Source organism: Carcharhinus amblyrhynchos, chromosome 30 (genome assembly GCF_965287045.1).
Source record: "Carcharhinus amblyrhynchos chromosome 30, sCarAmb.v2.hapA, whole genome shotgun sequence".
Lineage (NCBI taxonomy): Eukaryota > Metazoa > Chordata > Chondrichthyes > Carcharhiniformes > Carcharhinidae > Carcharhinus > Carcharhinus amblyrhynchos.
Window position 1 is genome coordinate 24,709,845 of NC_137353.1, and position 18,577 is coordinate 24,728,421.

The 18,577-nt window shown below is 41.2% G+C and overlaps 1 protein-coding gene across 4 annotated transcripts in view; it reads right to left on the reverse strand.

The window, feature by feature from the left end:
- Positions 1-18,577, reverse strand: part of vps13d (vacuolar protein sorting 13 homolog D) — a 261,410-nt gene that overhangs the window by 219,076 nt on the left and 23,757 nt on the right. For all 4 annotated transcript variants that reach the window (XM_080215376.1, XM_080215379.1, XM_080215377.1 and 1 more), the window contains exons 8-15: positions 15,374-15,474; positions 12,470-12,638; positions 11,641-11,739; positions 10,137-10,356; positions 5,869-6,051; positions 3,613-3,743; positions 729-804; positions 66-245 (exon numbers count right to left, since the gene is read on the reverse strand). In XM_080215376.1, the coding sequence (XP_080071502.1) occupies positions 66-245; positions 729-804; positions 3,613-3,743; positions 5,869-6,051; positions 10,137-10,356; positions 11,641-11,739; positions 12,470-12,638; positions 15,374-15,474 (1,159 nt within the window). The remainder of the gene's footprint in view (positions 1-65; positions 246-728; positions 805-3,612; positions 3,744-5,868; positions 6,052-10,136; positions 10,357-11,640; positions 11,740-12,469; positions 12,639-15,373; positions 15,475-18,577) is intronic.

Genomic DNA, 18,577 nt, shown 5'->3' on the forward strand with positions numbered 1-18,577 from the left:
GTGAAATGTAAAATATTTCTCCATCTGTCCATTTGGAAATAATTTTGAATTTACATTTTTCTGACCTGAGGTGTGCACTTTGCCTTTGTAGAAGAAATCTGCAACTTTCTTAATAACTAAAGGATTATAGATGATGTTCAGAGGTCGAGTGCTGACTTCCAATCTCCTCTCATAGTTACTCCGAACAGGATTTTTCTCATAAATCATTTCAAACACAGGCGGCATCTTACATAGCGACCCAAAAGCTGTAAAATATAACAAGCAAAATTAGACCAATTGCATAAAAAAAGCCTCGTATTGGGTTTTTTGATGCTCACAAATTACTTCAAGCATTAGTACTTTCTCCTTTTCGTGGAAATTGGCTGTGTTGGACATGCTGTTCTGAATATCAAGATGCAAAATTCTGAATACAGAAGACCCACAACACTCCAATACTCAGGCACTCGTAATACTCCACCACCTTTTAAAAATAGTTGCGAAAAACTAAGAGAAAACCTAACATCAGCACGACAGGATTTTAGGTTTAAATAAATTTTTTTCCCGATCAGAGTCATATCGTATTTACTTCATGCATTAATTTTCTTCCCTTAACCTTCCCTCATGACAACTCCCGATGGGACATGTAGGAACCTTCCTGGACTAGGCTTAAATTGGCCATTTCTGACGCTTAGTTCATCTATGTTCCTCAGTAATAAAAAGGAAAGTAAATATTCTAGCATACGCCTCACCTGGATGCATGCCAGTTGCATCAGATAACGTGGAGCGCATACCCAATGTTTGAGATAAACTTGCAGCATCTTTTTCCTATTAAAACAAAGAGTCACAGACACACACATAGATTAGATTCTTCTTGGAGTTCTGGTTCCTCAGCTACAAATCTATGATTCCATTTGGATAAAACAACAGGAGTTAATTCAAATCAGATCAACTATGTCTTGCAGGCATACTTCATTTCTCTCTTCCAAAAAAAGGACATCAACATTGGAAATACCAAGGAGGATTATCTTTAAATAAAGAATGCCCAAAATGAATGGTCTCATCATTCTATAGCATCTTCTGATCCAGTCCCTGAAAAATCAACCCAACATTGATAAACTCAACATAGCAGTTACAACCCACACAGTACAATAAAATCAAGATAAATGATCAAGAGAAGAATACTTTCTGGGACAACTGCAAACATAACTGTCTTGTATTAATGTTTTTCTCAGCTAACCTTTTTAAAATACAGCACGAGACAATAAGTGCACCAATCGTGCACATTAACCAGAACTTTTATGCATATAGTGACATTAGCATAGTTAAACAATCTGAGTCTTATCAAAAGAGGTGCTGACACCAACAGAAGTGGGGAGAAAAAAATGCAGGAGTCAAAGATATTATTACAAATTTAGGTATAAGGAGACTTTTGAACATAAGAAATAGGTGTAGGAGTAGGCCATCTAGCCCTTCGAGCCTGCCCTGCCATTCAATAAGATCATGGCTGATCTGAAGTGGATCAGTTCCACTTTCCTGCCTTCTCCCCATAACCCTTAATTCCCCTGTCTATCAGAAACCTATCTACCCATGACTTAAATATATTTAGCGAGGTAGCCTCCACCAAGTCAACGGGCAGAGAATTCCAGAGATTCACCAGCCTTTGAGTGAAGAAGTTCCTCCTCAACTCTGATCTAAACTGCATCCCCCCCATCTTGAGGCTGACTTCCAATGTCCTCTAGTCCTGCTATCCTTTCTAAGCGGGAAGAATCTCTCTACCTCTGCCCTATCCATCCCCTTCATTATCTTATACGTCTCTATAAGATCCCCCCTCAGCCTTCTAAACTCCAACGAGTACAGACCCAGTCTATTTAGTTTCTCTTCATAGGCTAACCCCCTCATTTCTGGTATCAGCCTAGTGAACCTTCTCTGCACTCCCTCCAAGGCTAATATATCCTTGCGCAAGTGCGGCGACCAAAACTGCACACAGTACTCCAGCTGCAGCCTCACCAGTACCCTGTACAGTTGCAGCAAGACCTCCCTACTTTTACATTCTATCCCCCTCGCTATAAAGGCCAACATTCCATTCACCTTCTTGATCACCTGCTGCACCTGCAGACTGGGTTTTTGCGACTCGTGCACAAGGACCCCCAGGTCCCTCTGCACCGTAGCATGCTGCAGCATTTCACCTTTTAAATAATAATCCCTCCTACTATTATTTCTGCCAAAGTGGATAACCTCACACTTGCTAACATTATACTCCATCTGCCAGGTCCTTGCCCACTCGCTCAGCCTATCCAGAGCTCTCTGCAGGCTTTCTACACCCTCCACACAATTTGCTTTTCTACTCATCTTCGTGTCATCAGCAAATTTTGTCACCCCACTCAGCCCCCTCCTCCAGATCATCTATATAAATGGTAAACAGTTGAGGCCCCAACACCGATACCTGTGGCACTCCACTAGTCACCAACTGCCAACTAGAACAGCACCCATTGATACCAACTCTTTGCTTCCCATTAGACAGCCAATGCTCTATCCACACTAACACCTTACTCCCAACTCCGCGCACCCCAACCTTCTGTAGCTACCTTTTGTGAGGCACCTTATCAAACGCCTTTTGGAAATCTAAAAACACATCCATCAGTTCCCCTCTGTCTACCGCACTAGTCACATCCTCACAAAAATCCAATAAGTTCGTCAAACACAACTTCCCCTTAACAAATCTGTGCATCTGCTCGATCAAACCATTCTTCTCTAGGTGCCTCGCTATTTCTTCTTTGATGACGGATTCTAGCATTTTTCCAACTACAGACGTTAAACTAACTGGCCTATAATTCCCTGCCGTTTGTCTGCTACCTTTTTTAAACAGCGGCGTAACATTAGCCGTTTTCCAATCTTCCAGCACTTCCCCAGAGTCCAGCGAATTTTGATGAAATAATTACTAGGGCATCCACTATCACCTCTGCCATTTCTTTCAGAACCCTGGGATGCATTCCATCCGGTCCTGGGGACTTGTCCACCTTCAGTCCCATTAGTCTATCCAGCACTACCTCTCTAGTGATAGTAATTGCATTTAGGCCCTCATCTCCTAACATCCTTCTATCTTTAATATCCAAATTTTGAAGATGAGCTGAGATCATTCAAACGAGAAAGTTAGATTAGAATTCCAGACTTAAGGTCGAGATTGTCAAAGATCCTGCCATTGTTAGGAGGAATGAATTACTTCCTATTGATCAAAATAAATTCAATAGAGATACCTGGGAGTCCACGTGCACAAAGTTAGCAGGGCAGGTTGAGAAAGCAGTTCCTGGGCCTTATAAACAGTTATGGAGAACAATAGCAAGGAAGTTATGATAAACCAAATATAACACTGGTTTGGTCTCAACTGGAGCACAGTGTCCAATTCTGGTCACCATACTTTGGGAAGGATGTGAAATCAATGGAGAGAGTGCAGACTAGATTAACAAGAGTTTATAGATCCCAGGCATGAGTGGCTTCAGCAATTGTTTGGGAGGCAGATTCAATTGTGGCTTTCCAAAGGATATGGGGTAACAACCTGAAGAGAATTTGCACAGTTACGGGGAAAAGATGGGGAAATTATAAACTCAAACAGAGCTGACAAGAGTTGACACCTACCGGTTTGGTTGAGACAAGGACAGGGAATAAGGATCCTTGTGTAGCCAAGTCTCGCAGGAACAAGCCTCCCAGTTGCACTGAGAGCAGCGAAGATTCTGTGCGAGGGGAGGACTCCACACCGATTTTCACACCTGAAATGGGTAGAGAAAGTATTGTAATGGTTTTTTCCTACCTCAGGATTATACAATGTTTCAGAGCAGCACATTTTTGCACTTTCAGATCAGCAAGAGATTCCTCAACACAAACTAGGTGAGATGATTATCTGATGTCCCAATGTATGATTCATCCTTTTCCTCCCCCAGTTTTCTAATCTGAGCTAATAAAATTTGCTTCTGTTTTTAAAAGCTACTGTGCTAAAAAATAAGGGGATGGGAGAATTTTTAAAAAAAGTTCAGAAAAGCGGCGTGTCTGACCTTTCAATCCTGGGCGTGTCACTATAAAGTGGCTTTCCCTTTAGTTTCTTTCTTGCATTCCTCAGTTTAGATTGCCCTTAGGGTGTGATAGAAGGCAGTCACCCTACCATAACTGATTAGGACATTAGTCTCAAAATACCAAGCAATACTGAACAACACCTAGGAGAAAAGGACTACTGGTACTCATGTGGTCTTTACTTCAACAGTGCTGCCGCCGGTATTCTGGCAAGCCATGTAACTGGGGATGGGGTCAAGAAAGCTTTGAACTAAATGGAAGGATGGAGTGAGACATATGTCTTATAATGTGATGTATGAAAGACAGAGGACAAGGCAGCAATAAGGGAAATAATGATCAGAATGTGACAGGGAGAGACACAGCATATAAACTCATGAGTGCACCAGCAGATCATGCTAGAGGTTGTGGCAATAACAAAAAGACAGAATTAAAAGCAAACAGCATTCACTTCAAGGAGGATGAATTGATGGCACAAATAGAAAGAAAGAGGTATGATCAAATTGCCATTATGGAAATGCGGATGTTGGGTGACCAAGGCCGGGAACTACAAGTTTTAGAATATTTGACATTTAGGAAGGTTAGGCAAAAAGCAGAAAGGATAGCATCAGCATATTAGTAAAAGAGGATCTTAGATCAGAAGTTTAAGCTATAGAATCAGTTTTGGTGGAGCTAAGAAACAGCAAGAGGCGGCTGACATTGGTAGAAGTTGTTTATAGAACACCAAATAGTTGTGATAAGGTAGGGCGCAGATAATCAGGAAAATAGAGACGCATTGACAAGGGCAATGCAGTAATCATGGAGGACTTCATCTATATATAGACAGGGGAAATCTAATCAGCAGTAATGTCCTGGAAGATGAATTCTTTGAATCTATAAACAGTGGCTTCCTAAAATACAATGTTGAGGAACCAGCTAGAAAACAGGCAATTTTAAATCTGGCATTGTGCAATGAGAAAGAGTTAATTATTAATCTTATTGTAAAGGAGCCGGTAGGGAAGAGTGACTATAATATAATAGGATTTCACGTGAACTTTGGAAGTAACATAGTTCAATGCAAAACTAGAATCTTAAATCTAAACAAAGGAAACTATGAAGGTATGAGGGACAAATTGGCCGTGGTAGATGGAAAACTGTATTTATAGGTATAATGGTAGGCAGACAATGGATAGCCTTTAAAGAATTAATTTGTTGTTTACAGTACATCTGGGTTTGAGAAACCCCAGCAGGAAGTTGATCCAATAAGTTAGTTTCAGAAAGGATGTTTCTGCTGGCCGGGGTGTTCAAAACTGGGGGGCAGAGTTTCAGAATAAGAGATAGACCATTAGGAACGAGATGAGGAAGAATGTTTTCACTCAGAGGGCGGTGAATGTTTGAACTACTCTGCCCTCAAGGACTGTGGAAGTTCTGTCATTCAATATGTTCAAGACACAGGTCAATAGATAACTCTACATGTTAAAGGTATTAAGGAATAAGGATAGTGCACGAAAATGGCATTGAGGTAGATCACTTATGATCTAGATCACTTATGATCTAGTTAAAGGGATGGAGCAAGTTTGAAGGACCACATAGTCTTTTTCTGCTCCTATTTTCTGGGTTTCTTTTCTCCTGTAATTGGGATTGGTAGCCTTCACTCCATGATTAGTGAAATTTACATAGTCGGCAATATTTTTTTAAAACCCAAGCTTGGCATCACATAAGCACTATGTTTACCTTATCCTGGTTTCCTTTCTTCTTTTAGTGACGATATTTGTGATGCCCTATGCAATGGAAGATTCGCCATAAGTAGCTCTCAAAAATCTTCTCAATCCAAGTATGTTGGCAAATTACCTGAAAACTCCAGTTCCACAAAAGTTGTCTCTGTCTCAGCAAGGCCCATCTCCTTGTCATGTTTGAGCAAACTGACAGTCCCACTTTGTAGCAGAAAGTTCAGTTTAACAAACACATGGTCCCTCCTTGTAAATGTATTCATGCTCGATGAGTCAGTCATTGTGTCAAAGATTTCATCAGTGTCTAACAAACAATAAAAAAAAAGTTGTCCATTGAATTTTTAAAGAGTAACTATGCAACATAATACCAATTATCTCAGCATACATTACTCACAATTTCACAGCCTGTGTTTTTTTTCAGAAAAGGATCATAACAGGTATCATGGAATCCCGACAGTGCAGGAGGCCATTTGGCCCACTGAGTCAGTATCAACTGTCTGACAGAGCATTTTACCAAAGCTACAACCCCTCCCCATAACCCCACATATTTGTCATGGCTAATCCCCCAAACCTACACATCTTTGGACATTAAGGTACAATTTATCATGGCCAATCCATCTAACCTACACATCTTTGGAGTGTAGGATGAAACTGGAGCATCTGAAGGAAACTAACAGAGACATGGGGAGAATGTGCAAACTCTACTCAGCCAATCATCCAAAGCAGGAATCAAATTATAAATTTAGGAAGCTTTTGAAGGTGTCCTCAGAGGTCCCTGGTGCAGTGAGGCAGCAGTGCTAGCCACTGTGCTGTCTCATGGTGATCAGCCATATTAAAAAGATTTAAACTTTACAATCATCAACAGTACATTTTAATTCTAATTGGTTGTGGTCACACCTATGAGAAACTTAGTCGCTCCAACAGCATTTTGCACGGATATATTTACACTGAACTGAAAGTAAACTGGTAACAAATAATATATAAAGATTGCCTCTAGTGCTATTTAAATTGTTATTATCATCATCTAGTTTGTGTAAAGGTATTATGCATGCAAATACCTTCCCAATTCAATCACAACTTTTTGAGGCTAGAACCAGAATCATTATATCAATAAAGACCCAAAACTGGGGCATGCAAAAATAAAATTGAACATAAATGCAGATGAACAGCAACGCCCCCCCCCTTCCATTTGCCCCCCAGGAGAATAGCTATTAAATGCAACAGGAAGTTTTTAATTATTTCATGGGATGTAGACATTGCTGGTGAGGCCAGCAGCACTTGTTGCCCATCCCTAACCACCCTTGAACTGAGTGGCTTGCTGTGGCTCTGGAGTCACATGTAGACCAGACTGGGTATGCGTGACAGATTTCCTTCCCTAAAGGACATTAGTGAACTTGATGGATTTTTACATTCAACAACAGTCTCATGGTTACTACTAAACTTGTGTTTAATTCCAGATTTTATTCATTGAATTTAAATTCCACTATTGCCTTGCACAGCTGAGGTAAACAGACAGGAAAATTCTCAAATCCTATCTCCAATCTCCACTCTGAACTCAGTTTGCTGACCTCACCTGGACAGCAAAATTTAGAATTTGGGAGAAAATGGATCCTTACCCTTTATTGTTATGAGGGCATGTTGAAATTGACATTTAACATCTGACATCATCTGTGGGATTCATCTTTTGAAAAAGGGCAGTTTCAATCATTAACATAAAAGAAGTGGACTTAAGGTGGCTAGAGGTCACTTAACTGTCTGTAACTGCAGGTTAGTCAAGTTTCTGGAAATTTCCAATGTGATAACAACTAAAATACATCCAGGAAACCCTTGTGGAATTTCACACCTGCTGATGTCAAAGATTATTTTAAAGGGGAAGCAGCCACTATTTGCATCACTATAAAAGCTACATTCCATTCTGTTAAGAGTCTACAGAGGCAATGGGTTTGTTGGAGATGTTGATATGTTCTTCGTAGCTCATTAAAATGGGAGGGGGAGTCAAGCAGAGGATCTTGGACAAAAAAAAATCACCTAAGGTACAACACAATAGTCAAGGCTCGTCCAGGCATAAGCTAATCAATTACCTTTTGTGGAACACTCAATTAATATGGAGATAGAGGTTAAGTGATTGGGATCAACTTTCTTTCAATATCTTTTATTATAAAGCTTTGAAGCACAATAAAAACTGATCCTTTATTCTTTTAAGTTCAAAACCTGTCAGATTGAGTTATTTATAATCAGCACACAATCAGTACATTCATCCTTATAACTTTCAAAAAACCCTCTTGTAATCAACCAAGGAATAGGGAAAAGAGGGGGAGCCCTTGTACCCATCCACATTCACAAATATCCTTTCCAGAAGGAAATCTGTTGCCCTTACCTGGTCTGGTCTATATGTAAGTCCACAGCTACAGCAATGTGATTGACTCTCAAGTACCCTCTTAAGATAGACAATAAATGCTGGCCAGCCAGCGAAGCCTGTGCCCCACGAATATATTAAAAAAAAACCACTATCCAGTGACAGGTTGTACAGCGATAGGTGAAAAAAAATGAGGGCAATGTTTGGGCTCAGTTGTATTCCCTCTCATGGTCAATGAGGCCCCTAAGCTTACAACTGAGAAATGACTCCTTGAGAGGGACCAAAATAGCATCTGTCATCTGTGGAAGAAGAATTACAGAACTAGAGTCAAAGGATACAGGGGGCAGGCAAGAAAGTGGAGTTTTGGCCACAATCAGATCATGATTTTATCAAATGGCGGGGTGGGCTTGAATTGTGCTCAAAGCCTGATGTCTTTGCACATCAAATTTGGCAAAGATTGATAGAATTATTAGCAACCTTTGAGTCAATTCAATAATTCTTATTCCTCCAGATTTCAGGATTCCTGGATTTGCGTAGCTATTGAATGTTAGATTTAAAATGTCATATTGTCTATTTCAGAAAATTTCGGCTATGAACTAGGAGAGATACATACAGGTGCTGGTTCCAACTGTTTTCCTGCCTGTTTGGAGTAAAAAGGAAACCCACCTCCAGTATCAAGAGCTTAAAAGGAGATAATGAAGATTATATATTTTATAAAATTCATATTCATTGGGTAGATTCAATCTAATCAAAAAATTCTTCATTTCTAGTGGTAGAAATCACCATTTCAATGGTGAAAATGTGACTGAATGGAGATATGGAACTATCGTATGGGAGGCACCCTGGTTAGATTTTTGAGTATAATATTAACTGAATAGAATTTCACAAAAATGCAAAATTCCAACAGAAAGCAAGGTCAACTATGGTGACTAGTGGGGTGCCCCAGGGGTCGGTGCTGGGGCCTCAGCTATTTACCATTTATATAGATGATCTGGAGGAGGGAACCGAGTGCAGGGTGTCGAAATTTGCTGATGACACCAAGATTGGGGGAACGGCAAATTGTGCGGAGGGTGTGGAGAGTCTGCAGAAGGATCTAGATAGGCTGGGCGAATGGGCCAGGAAATGGCAAATGGAATTTAATGTTGGCAAGTGTGAGGTGGTCCACTTTGGTAGGAAGAATGGTAGGAAGGACTATTACTTACGTGGCGAAAAACTGCAGCAGGCGACGGTGCAGAGGGACCTCGGGGTCCTTGTGCATGAATCGCAAAAACCCAGCTTGCAGGTGCAGCAGGTGGTCAGGAAGGCGAATGGGATGCTGGCCTTCATAGTGAGGGGGATTGAATATAAAAGTAGGGAGGTCTTGCTGCAGCTGTATAGGGCATTGGTGAGGCCGCAGCTGGAGTACTGTGTGCAGTTTTGGGCGCCGCACCTGCGCAAGGATATTTTGGCCCTGGAGGGAGTGCAGAGGAGGTTTACTAGGCTGATACCGGAGTTGAGGGGATTGAGCTATGAGGAGAGGCTGAATAAACTAGGCTTGTACTCGTTAGAGTTTAGAAGAATGAGGGGAGATCTCATTGAGACGTATAAGATGATGAATGGGATGGATAGGATAGAGGTGGAGAGACTCTTCCCGCTCAAAAAAGACAGTAGGACTAGGGGGCACAGCCTCAAGATAAAGGGGAGGCGGTTTAGAACGGAGTTGAGGAGGAACTTCTTCACTCAAAGGGTGGTGAATCTCTGGAATTCTCTGCCCGTTGAAGTGGTGGAGGCTGCCTCGCTAAATATTTTTAAGAAGCGGGTTGATGGGTTTTTGATAAGAGAAGGGATTAAGGGTTATGGGGAGAGGGCGGGAAAGTGGAACTGAGCCACGACAGATCAGCCATGATCTTATTGAATGGCGGGGCAGGCTCGAAGGGCTAGATGGCCTACTCCTGCTCCTATTTCTTATGTTCTTATGTTCTAACTCAAACCACACCTACAGTCATTCGGCTGCTCATTGTGAAAGAATTGAACAAACAGGAGTCCCATCATACCTAGTTCCTCTTCTGAATTCCACCGCTGCTGCTCCTCAGCTGTGAGACCCTCCACCCTTATATTCTGCTCCATCTGCTGAGGATTCTGGGAGTAGCCGTACCAGCCGCCCCATCCAGGGAACCAGGACTGCAGGTACTGGATCATACCACTGCGATTTCCATGCATAGGTACGGAGCGCGAGGAAGAACCCAGAGGTTCTGTTGGTGGCTCTCGCAGGCTCTAGCAGAATGATCAAAAAGAAGGCGTGTATAAATCTCTGATGATTTCCAAAAGTATTTCCTGTGTGAACTTAAAGCAGCCCTAAAATGATGAACAATTATATAATTGGTATGGACAGCAACTTTAATTTTTGTTACATGCCATAAATATAAGCAGTATCCCACTTGTCAGCTATTCTAAGAAATGCTTCAACACATTGCACCATGGTAAAATGGGGCCGCACTACAGCTCCACACATGCCATGCTCCTGATTTCAAATTGGCTCGTTCCAGCAGCTTTCATGTAAATGCCTGCATTGCTAATTCTAGGACTAATGTTTCTATTCAAGCTCGATGTTATAGTTTGAATAGTTCATTCCATTGCTATTTGCATTCTCCTTCTTTCACTTCCTCAACAGTGAGGAAGAAAAGCGCTGAATGTGAACTTTGGCAACATCCCATGATCATCCATGAACGGAAGACCGCAGGAACAGAGAATATATAAATCAAGGTTCATATAGTTAATACAGTAGCCAGATAACCCTGCTTCCAAGTTTCACCGGTTGCTCAGTGTACAAGAGACCTGGACTAATGCACATATTTTGCTTCGCTGTTCCCAACTCTAGCAGGCAGGCATTATTCTCACCATTTGTTGGAATGTTGGTGGCAGCACCTTTTTATCTAGAAGATCCACCATCAAGGTTAACAGTCTGTAGAACAAGATACTGAAAAATCTAATTTGCTGCATGTGATTGCCCAATACGGACTGCACAACTTCTAACTTCATTGCTGTGTTAGTGCAAGCCTACTTGTGACAATAATAAATAAGATATTCCTAGTCAAAATCTCATACCCATGTCCAGAGAGCTTAGGAACATATCGAAAAAGCCTCGGTTCAGGGACCTTGAAGGGTACTGCCCAGTATTACTCGATAAAACTGCACAGCTTACCACAATTGGTAACCTTCTTGTTGCTTGGCTCACAGAGGTAGGGTTATCTCAAGCCAAATGGGAAGGACCCAAGACAAATCTACCCCTCCCAAGATGCTTTAGTGAAGCAGGCTGGTTGGTCAATTACAAACAGTGCTTTGTAATACTGAGAACCTTCATGGCACAGGTATTGAATTATTAAGTCTATCACTCAATAACATGATCTTGATTTTCATCTTGGAATGATACAGGTCCCGACTGAGAGACACCGCAACTTAGCCATGGATGGATGGAGTTACTTCTTTTTTTATTATACATTAGTTTAATCCCAAAACACAAATATAAGTAAAGAAGAATCTTAACTCCCAAATCCTGACCTCTGCAAGCGTATCTTGCTTCTTGAACCGCTCATACACAATCTCTCGCAGGATTTTCAACTCCTCAAAGGTCTGTTCATCCTCAATTCGCTCCAACTCCTGTTAATTAAAAGCAGCACAATGCCAAACTACTTAGTCAGAATGAGATGAGGGGGATAGGGCCTGAAATATGATTTTACTAAGGCTTCCCTCAATCATTTCTACTTGCCTACCACATATAAAACGAAGCATTTCGTCAACTTGACAAGGTCATGAATACCAAAGCATAAAATCCTAGCAATTTTTAAAAAAAAATTGGTAATTATCAGGTCTTCAATGGGAGTAAATTAATTGAGATGCATAACAAGTGGTTGATCTGGTATGACCAGATCCTGCAAAGCACACCTCAAAGGATCATCACTAGCAGTGCCATGTGCAAAAACAGGACATTTCCATTATCCCTTCAGCAGCACTCAACAGAAATGCATCTGCATTGCACTGCTGGTAACAAGCAGATTGTCCTTCTCCGAACCAAAATAATCACCCACATTCCAGCCCATAAAATCAACCTAATTGACAATGAATGCTGGGGAGTTCAATGTGTTGGCCAAGTCCCCTTTTATCCCTTACTTACATACTAAACAAACTCATATTCCCAATGGAAGACAACACCAACCCTAGCACAAACCCTCTGCCTGACATACAAGCTTCACCTCCCCTTCAAACAAACCAATGTGTGCTCCAAGCAAGCCCCAAGCATACACTATAACTGCTGTCCCTAAATTTCTAAAATATTGGAGTTGTTAAACTAATGAAATTAATGAGAAATTCCCACATAAGATTGTGTCACCTCATCTTCAAAAGAATTCAGGCTTCCTTTTAGCTTATGATGGTATTTTTCCGTATACAATACAGCATCTCTTGCCCGTTGCAATAAAAACGTCCAGTTTAATCGTCTCCTCTGTTCACGGATCTCAGCGAGATTTGCATTCAGGGCGAAATTCCACCATTCCCGTGAACTATTTACAAGGGAAAATGAATGTATAGAATAGAATTTTACAACAACATTATCAAAGTCCTTTACCAAGAAACCCTTCAGAATGAATTCTACTTAGGCATACATAAAATAAAGAGTTGATCTCCTGTATCATTGCACACAAGGAGTGGAATTTTGAGTTTGGATGATAGTGTAAAATAGGCATTATCAGATCTTCAATAGGAATGTAAATCTACTGAGATGCTAATGGGTGGTTGATCTGGTACTACCAGCTTTACACTACACCTCAAAGCAAAATTATATCCCCTCCCTGGGAGTCAAGATCAAGAGTAACTTTCAGATAACGGAGGGTTAGAGAAGAAAACGTGCCAGAACGTGCAGATGAAAAGCCATACACACTGTTGTTACTTTATGCTTTAAATTACTATGACCATTTTTGTAACACAAACTGCCTTTGCAAATAAATCATGCTGTAGTGACACCCTCTTAATAATGGTAATATTGCAGAGGCAATTTCCACTATAATTGTGGCTATAGGAATTTATATGGAAAAGAAATGATGGCAAGAACATGCAGACTCAAGATAGAATAGATTGGATTGTAAAAAACTGAATTCCTCAGTGAGATGCAACAGTCAATTAGACCCAAGTGGCCATTCTGAGTAGCACAAGGCAATGAGATCTCCTCAGATGTGGTATGTTGACGGACAACTATAAGCCAGTCAGCATCAGGCACTACCGTGCTTCATATCCTCCATCACTCCAGTCTATCCAGCCTGAAATAGCTGCCAACTTGGGATTTAAATAATAAAAACTGGAATGTAGAAGAATCTCCATAAGTAACTACTTACCACTTGTAATCTCCAGTTATTGTTCACTACTTTTCTTTCATCTCCCAAAGGTGCAAAACTCACACTGGAGCATAGTCCTATGAGCACCATTAGCTGTCCAGAATGAGTACTTTTATGTACACGTCTAGATTATGGGTGTCAGAAAACTGTTTGACTGTGGGGGGCATCAAAGCCAAGCCCAAGCCCAATCCAGGTGTCACCTGACATCCACACGCTGCAGAAATTAATGGATATCAGTCAGGAAGACAAGCCTTGAGTGATCTACGTCACGGCAAGTTCAAGGCAACTAAGGCCAATTTTAAAATCCTGAAGTCTGCTGTCACTGCTGAGGTCCATTAACCTCAACATAGTCTGGCTACTGAAACTTGTATCTTCCTGGTCTATTACGGCTCAGTACTGCAGCAATGTGTTTTTATTCACAGATGACTTGTTGGATACAATGATGTTTGCAATTTGTAATTTTACAATGAAGAATCATTACACTTTACTTTTCCACAGACTTTCAATCAGCTATTTTGGTGCAATCTACAGGAGACCTGGATTATGTGTGAGCAGATCAGACAACTCTGTATCTCCTTAAATAGCCAATTTGAAGAATCCTTACTAAGTCACGCAGTCCAAACTAGGAAGTATGAGCTAAAATAGTTAATTCAAAGCTTAGTCACGTATAGAAACTGAAATAAAGACAGGGAAAGAAATATGGGATGAAGAGACAGAAATAAGAGATGGGGGGGACAGAAATATTTTTAAAAATCTCCAACGATAATTAAGGCTGAAGGAATGGGACTTTGCACCCGTAGAAGTTAATTTTCAGTGGCAGATAGGTTGTTTGACAGTAATTAAGACTTACCACGCAGCTGAAACATTACTAATGCTGAAACCAAAAGAAAAACGCTACAAAATCTCAGCAGGCCTAGCAGCATCTGTAAGGAGAGAAAAGAGCTGACGTTTCAAGTCCAAATGGCCCATTGCCAAAGCTCTGACAAAGGGTCATCTGGAGTCGAAACATCAGCTCTTTTCTCTATACAGATGCTGCCAGACCTGCTGAGATTTTCCAGTATTTTCTCTTTTGCTTTTAGATTCCAGCAATCACAGTAATTAGTTTTTATTACCAATGCTGAAATGGACATGTGCTAACTTACTCTGATGATTTTGCTGGCTATTACATTAATACAGCAAAGTTCACATGTTAATGTTGAGTTCTTGGTAAACTACTGGAATAAGGAAATATCTGAAGAGCAAGGGGCAACTTGGAACAACAATTTCCTGACTTCCACGTTTAATTGCGTGCGTGCAGTTGCCAGTTGCAGTTATGTTCTTTACACTTTAAAAGCTGAGAGCGCTGATGGCCTCATTGTTATATTACTGCCCGCTCCAGACCACTTTTTAAAATTTCATTACACATTTCTGTGCTAATCAAAGAATTGAAAAGTGGTGCAATTTCTGTTGGTGAAAGGGGTATCTAAACTGATTTTTCTGTTGTTTTGAGAACAAAATAACTGCAATGTGTAGGAGCAGATTGTAACAATTCTGTAAACCACAAGGGAAAAAGCTCAACTATCTATTGAAATCACACAGACGCCTACATGAAATTACAACCTTGAAAACACTTGGGTGTTACATTTCCCCACAGTGTCGCTCAGAAGCCGAGGAATGCATTTAAACTGAACAGCTCATCTTTTGTTTTCATTTGCATTTTCTTGGGACAAGGAGGCAGCATCGTACTAGTTTTGCTCATGCTTTTAAGTTTCTACACACAGATCACCACTGATGCCATTCTAACTGTGAGAGTCAACATATTTCCTCCCCAGTGAACAAGATCACACATGACTGCAGAAGCAGTGAAATAAGTCAATTCACTTTACTTACAGAAGTCAAAAGAAATATTAATCAGAAGGGAGATTTACTTTGATTTAATGGGAACTTTTGGTCTCCATTTTCTTAGCTGGAGTTGTCGCTCTTTCCTTTCCATTTCTTTCAGGAATGTCATCAATTGCTGGTACTGTACCTGGGCACACAAAAGGAGGACACTAAAATAAGCAATCAGCTCAAAGATATATCCAAAAGAGGTAAAAGGACTGTTTGTAAAAATGGAACACCATTCACAAGCTACATCTCTGATTTATTTTTAAAACAGTAGATTGTACTTCACATGAAATGTTGATTACCACTATTACCAGGGTTTACAATTAAAAACGTATTACTACGAAGCATCTTTAACATCCCAAGGGACTGATATCAAACAGATGTTAGGGCAAATGACCAAATGTTTGGGCAGAAGGGTGGATTTTAAGGAGCCTCTTAAAGGAGAGAGGTGGGCAAAAGTGAAGAAAACTCAACAGCTTAGCACCTTGGCAGCTAAACGCATAACTGCCAAGGGTCGGGTGATTAAAATTGGGGATGTGCAAGACATCAGAACTGGAGGAACACATCCATCTTGGCAAATTATAGGGCTGGAAGATGTAGGAAGGGGTGAGGCCTTGAAAGGATTTATAAACAAGGATGAGAATTTTAAAATCAAGGCATTACTTAACCAAGAGCCAGTGTAGGGTCAGCAAGCACAGAGGTGGACATGAACGGGACTGGAGTTCAGTTATGGACTGCAAAGCTTTGGAAGAGTTTAAGTTTATGGAACATGGAAAACTGATGAAGAATACATTAAAACAGTCAAGAATGAAGATTACAAAGACATGTAATCTTTGGCAGATGAGCCTGCTGCAGGTGCAGAGTCAAGCAATTTTATGGAAATACATTTAGATGGACTTAATGATGGTGCTGTTATATAGTGGAGGAAATTCCTGCTCTTCCATTACTGGATGACAGACAAGCAGTCTAACAATTTACAGCCAGTGGAGACAGCAAGAGAGGTGGTGGGTGTATCTGGCTGTCTGAGTGCTTATGCAAAACAGAAAGCTTGTTGCTTTTAGATGAAGTCACTGAGGCACAGCATTTGGATGACGAGTAGTAGGAAGCTGATGTGCCCTGGTTGTTGGTGGTGAGGCAGAGGGCTTTAGGGAATCACAGGTAACAGTGCAGGAGTGAGGAAAAAAAGCTACTGCAGGTGATTCTCTTGTGTCCTACTGGATAGTTAAGAATGGGAATCAAGTGGGTCCAGTTCCATCCAGCTGGATGACAGAAGAGGCATTGGAGAAGGACTGTTCAGTCGACCTTGTGAAAGATTGCAGACAGGTCAAGAAAGATGCCGGGGGGTGGGGGGGCAGTTTACTTTTGTCAGTCACACAGGATGTCGTTTGTGGCTTTGAGCAGAGGTGTTCTGGCACAATAGGAGGGCAGAAAATCTGATTGGAGCCATTTATAAAAATGGAATTCCTAATGATAATCACAGATTTGGGAAGTAACAGAATGTTCTAGAGCCTTGGAGAAGGAAGGACAGTTGTTTGCAAGGACAGAGGGAACATGGGATCATGGGTTGATCTTTAGATTAGAGGTTAATAATGGTAGAATTGAAGAGAATGGGGAGGACAATTAACAACATCAGCTAACATGGAGGCCATGAATCGAAAGAGAGTAGACAGCAATTTATTGGAAATAACAGTAGAGGAAGGTGGATCTCATGGACGAGGTGAGCTTAGAGATGAGGGCATGAGGGGAGATAGGAAAGAAACTAAATAAATATGCAAGTTCGGGATTATGCGATGGGGGATCCTTATAGGAACTTTGGCCTGGTGGGCAGCTGAATAGTTGATCTTAATTTTAGTGACAAAGCCCATAAAATTGTTATATTTGTTGGAGGTGAAGGTGGAGGAGACAGGGAAGAGAGGTTTAAGACGACCGTTTGCAGTACAGAAAAGAAAATTAGCAACTACCTGAGTTTTCAATACTCAGCGCAGACCCAAATGCACTTTCAACCCAGAATTATATCCCAGGCTGAAGTGGCAGGCCAGCCTTAATGCTGTCAATTCCCTACATGCACAAACCACCCTGCAAACAAAATTAGCCAACCAACAAAACATATCTCTAACAATACAATTCTGCTCAATCTAACCAGGATGAATAGACAGATAAAAATTTATAAGAACATAAGAAATAGGAGCAGGAGTAGGCCATCTAGCCCTTCGAGCCTGCCCCGCCATTCAATAAGATCATGGCTGATCTGTCGCTGCTCAGTTCCACTTTCCCGCTTTCTCCCCATAACCCTTAATCCCCTCTCTTATCAAAAACCCATCAACCCGCGTCTTAAAAATATTGAGCGAGGCAGCCTCCACCACTTCAACGGGCAGAGAATTCCAGAGATTCACCACCCTTTGAGTGAAGAAGTTCCTCCTCAACTCCGTTCTAAACTGCCCCCCTTTTATCTTGAGGCTGTGCCCCCTAGTCCTACTGTTTTTTTTGAGCGGGAAGTCTCTCCACCTCTATCCTATCCATCCCATTCATCATCTTATACGTCTCAATGAGATCTCCCCTCATTCTTCTAAACTCTAACGAGTACAAGCCCAGTTTATTCAGCCTCTCCTCATAGCTCAACCCCCTCAACTCCGGTATCAGCCTAGTAAACCTCCTCTGCACTCCCTCCAAGGCCAAAATATCTTTGCGCAGGTGCGGCGCCCAAAACTGCACACAGTACTCCAGCTGCGGCCTCACCAATGCCCTATACAGCTGCAGCAAGACCTCCCTACTTTTATATTCAATCCCCCTCGCTATGAAGGCCATATATGCTTTCTCGCACGAGGGATGGTGTGTTATGCTACATGCTTTTAAGTCTCCATCTAACAGTTAGTATTAATCCCACTTTGGTCTTGATTTTCTTAATTTTTCTGGTTCTCCTGCATTGCATCTATGCCATCCATCATGCATCCTCATCACATCACGTTATTTTACAGACATGGCTTCCTAGAATGTCCAACCTGGAACTCTGTCTCCCCTGTCCCTTCAAGTTACTAGTTTTAAAATGAAAGTTTGGCATCACCTAGTTGTTACTTCTTCAGCTACCTTATCTTTTCTCCTACTCTTTAAACTTTGATCCTTCACGCATGAAGTTATTTTAAGGGGTGTATATCAATGGTGCTCCTGTTGGTTACAGTGTCACACCAAACTCTAAGGACAATATTGCCCCATCTTTACAGCTGGGACACAGTAACATAAAGCACACA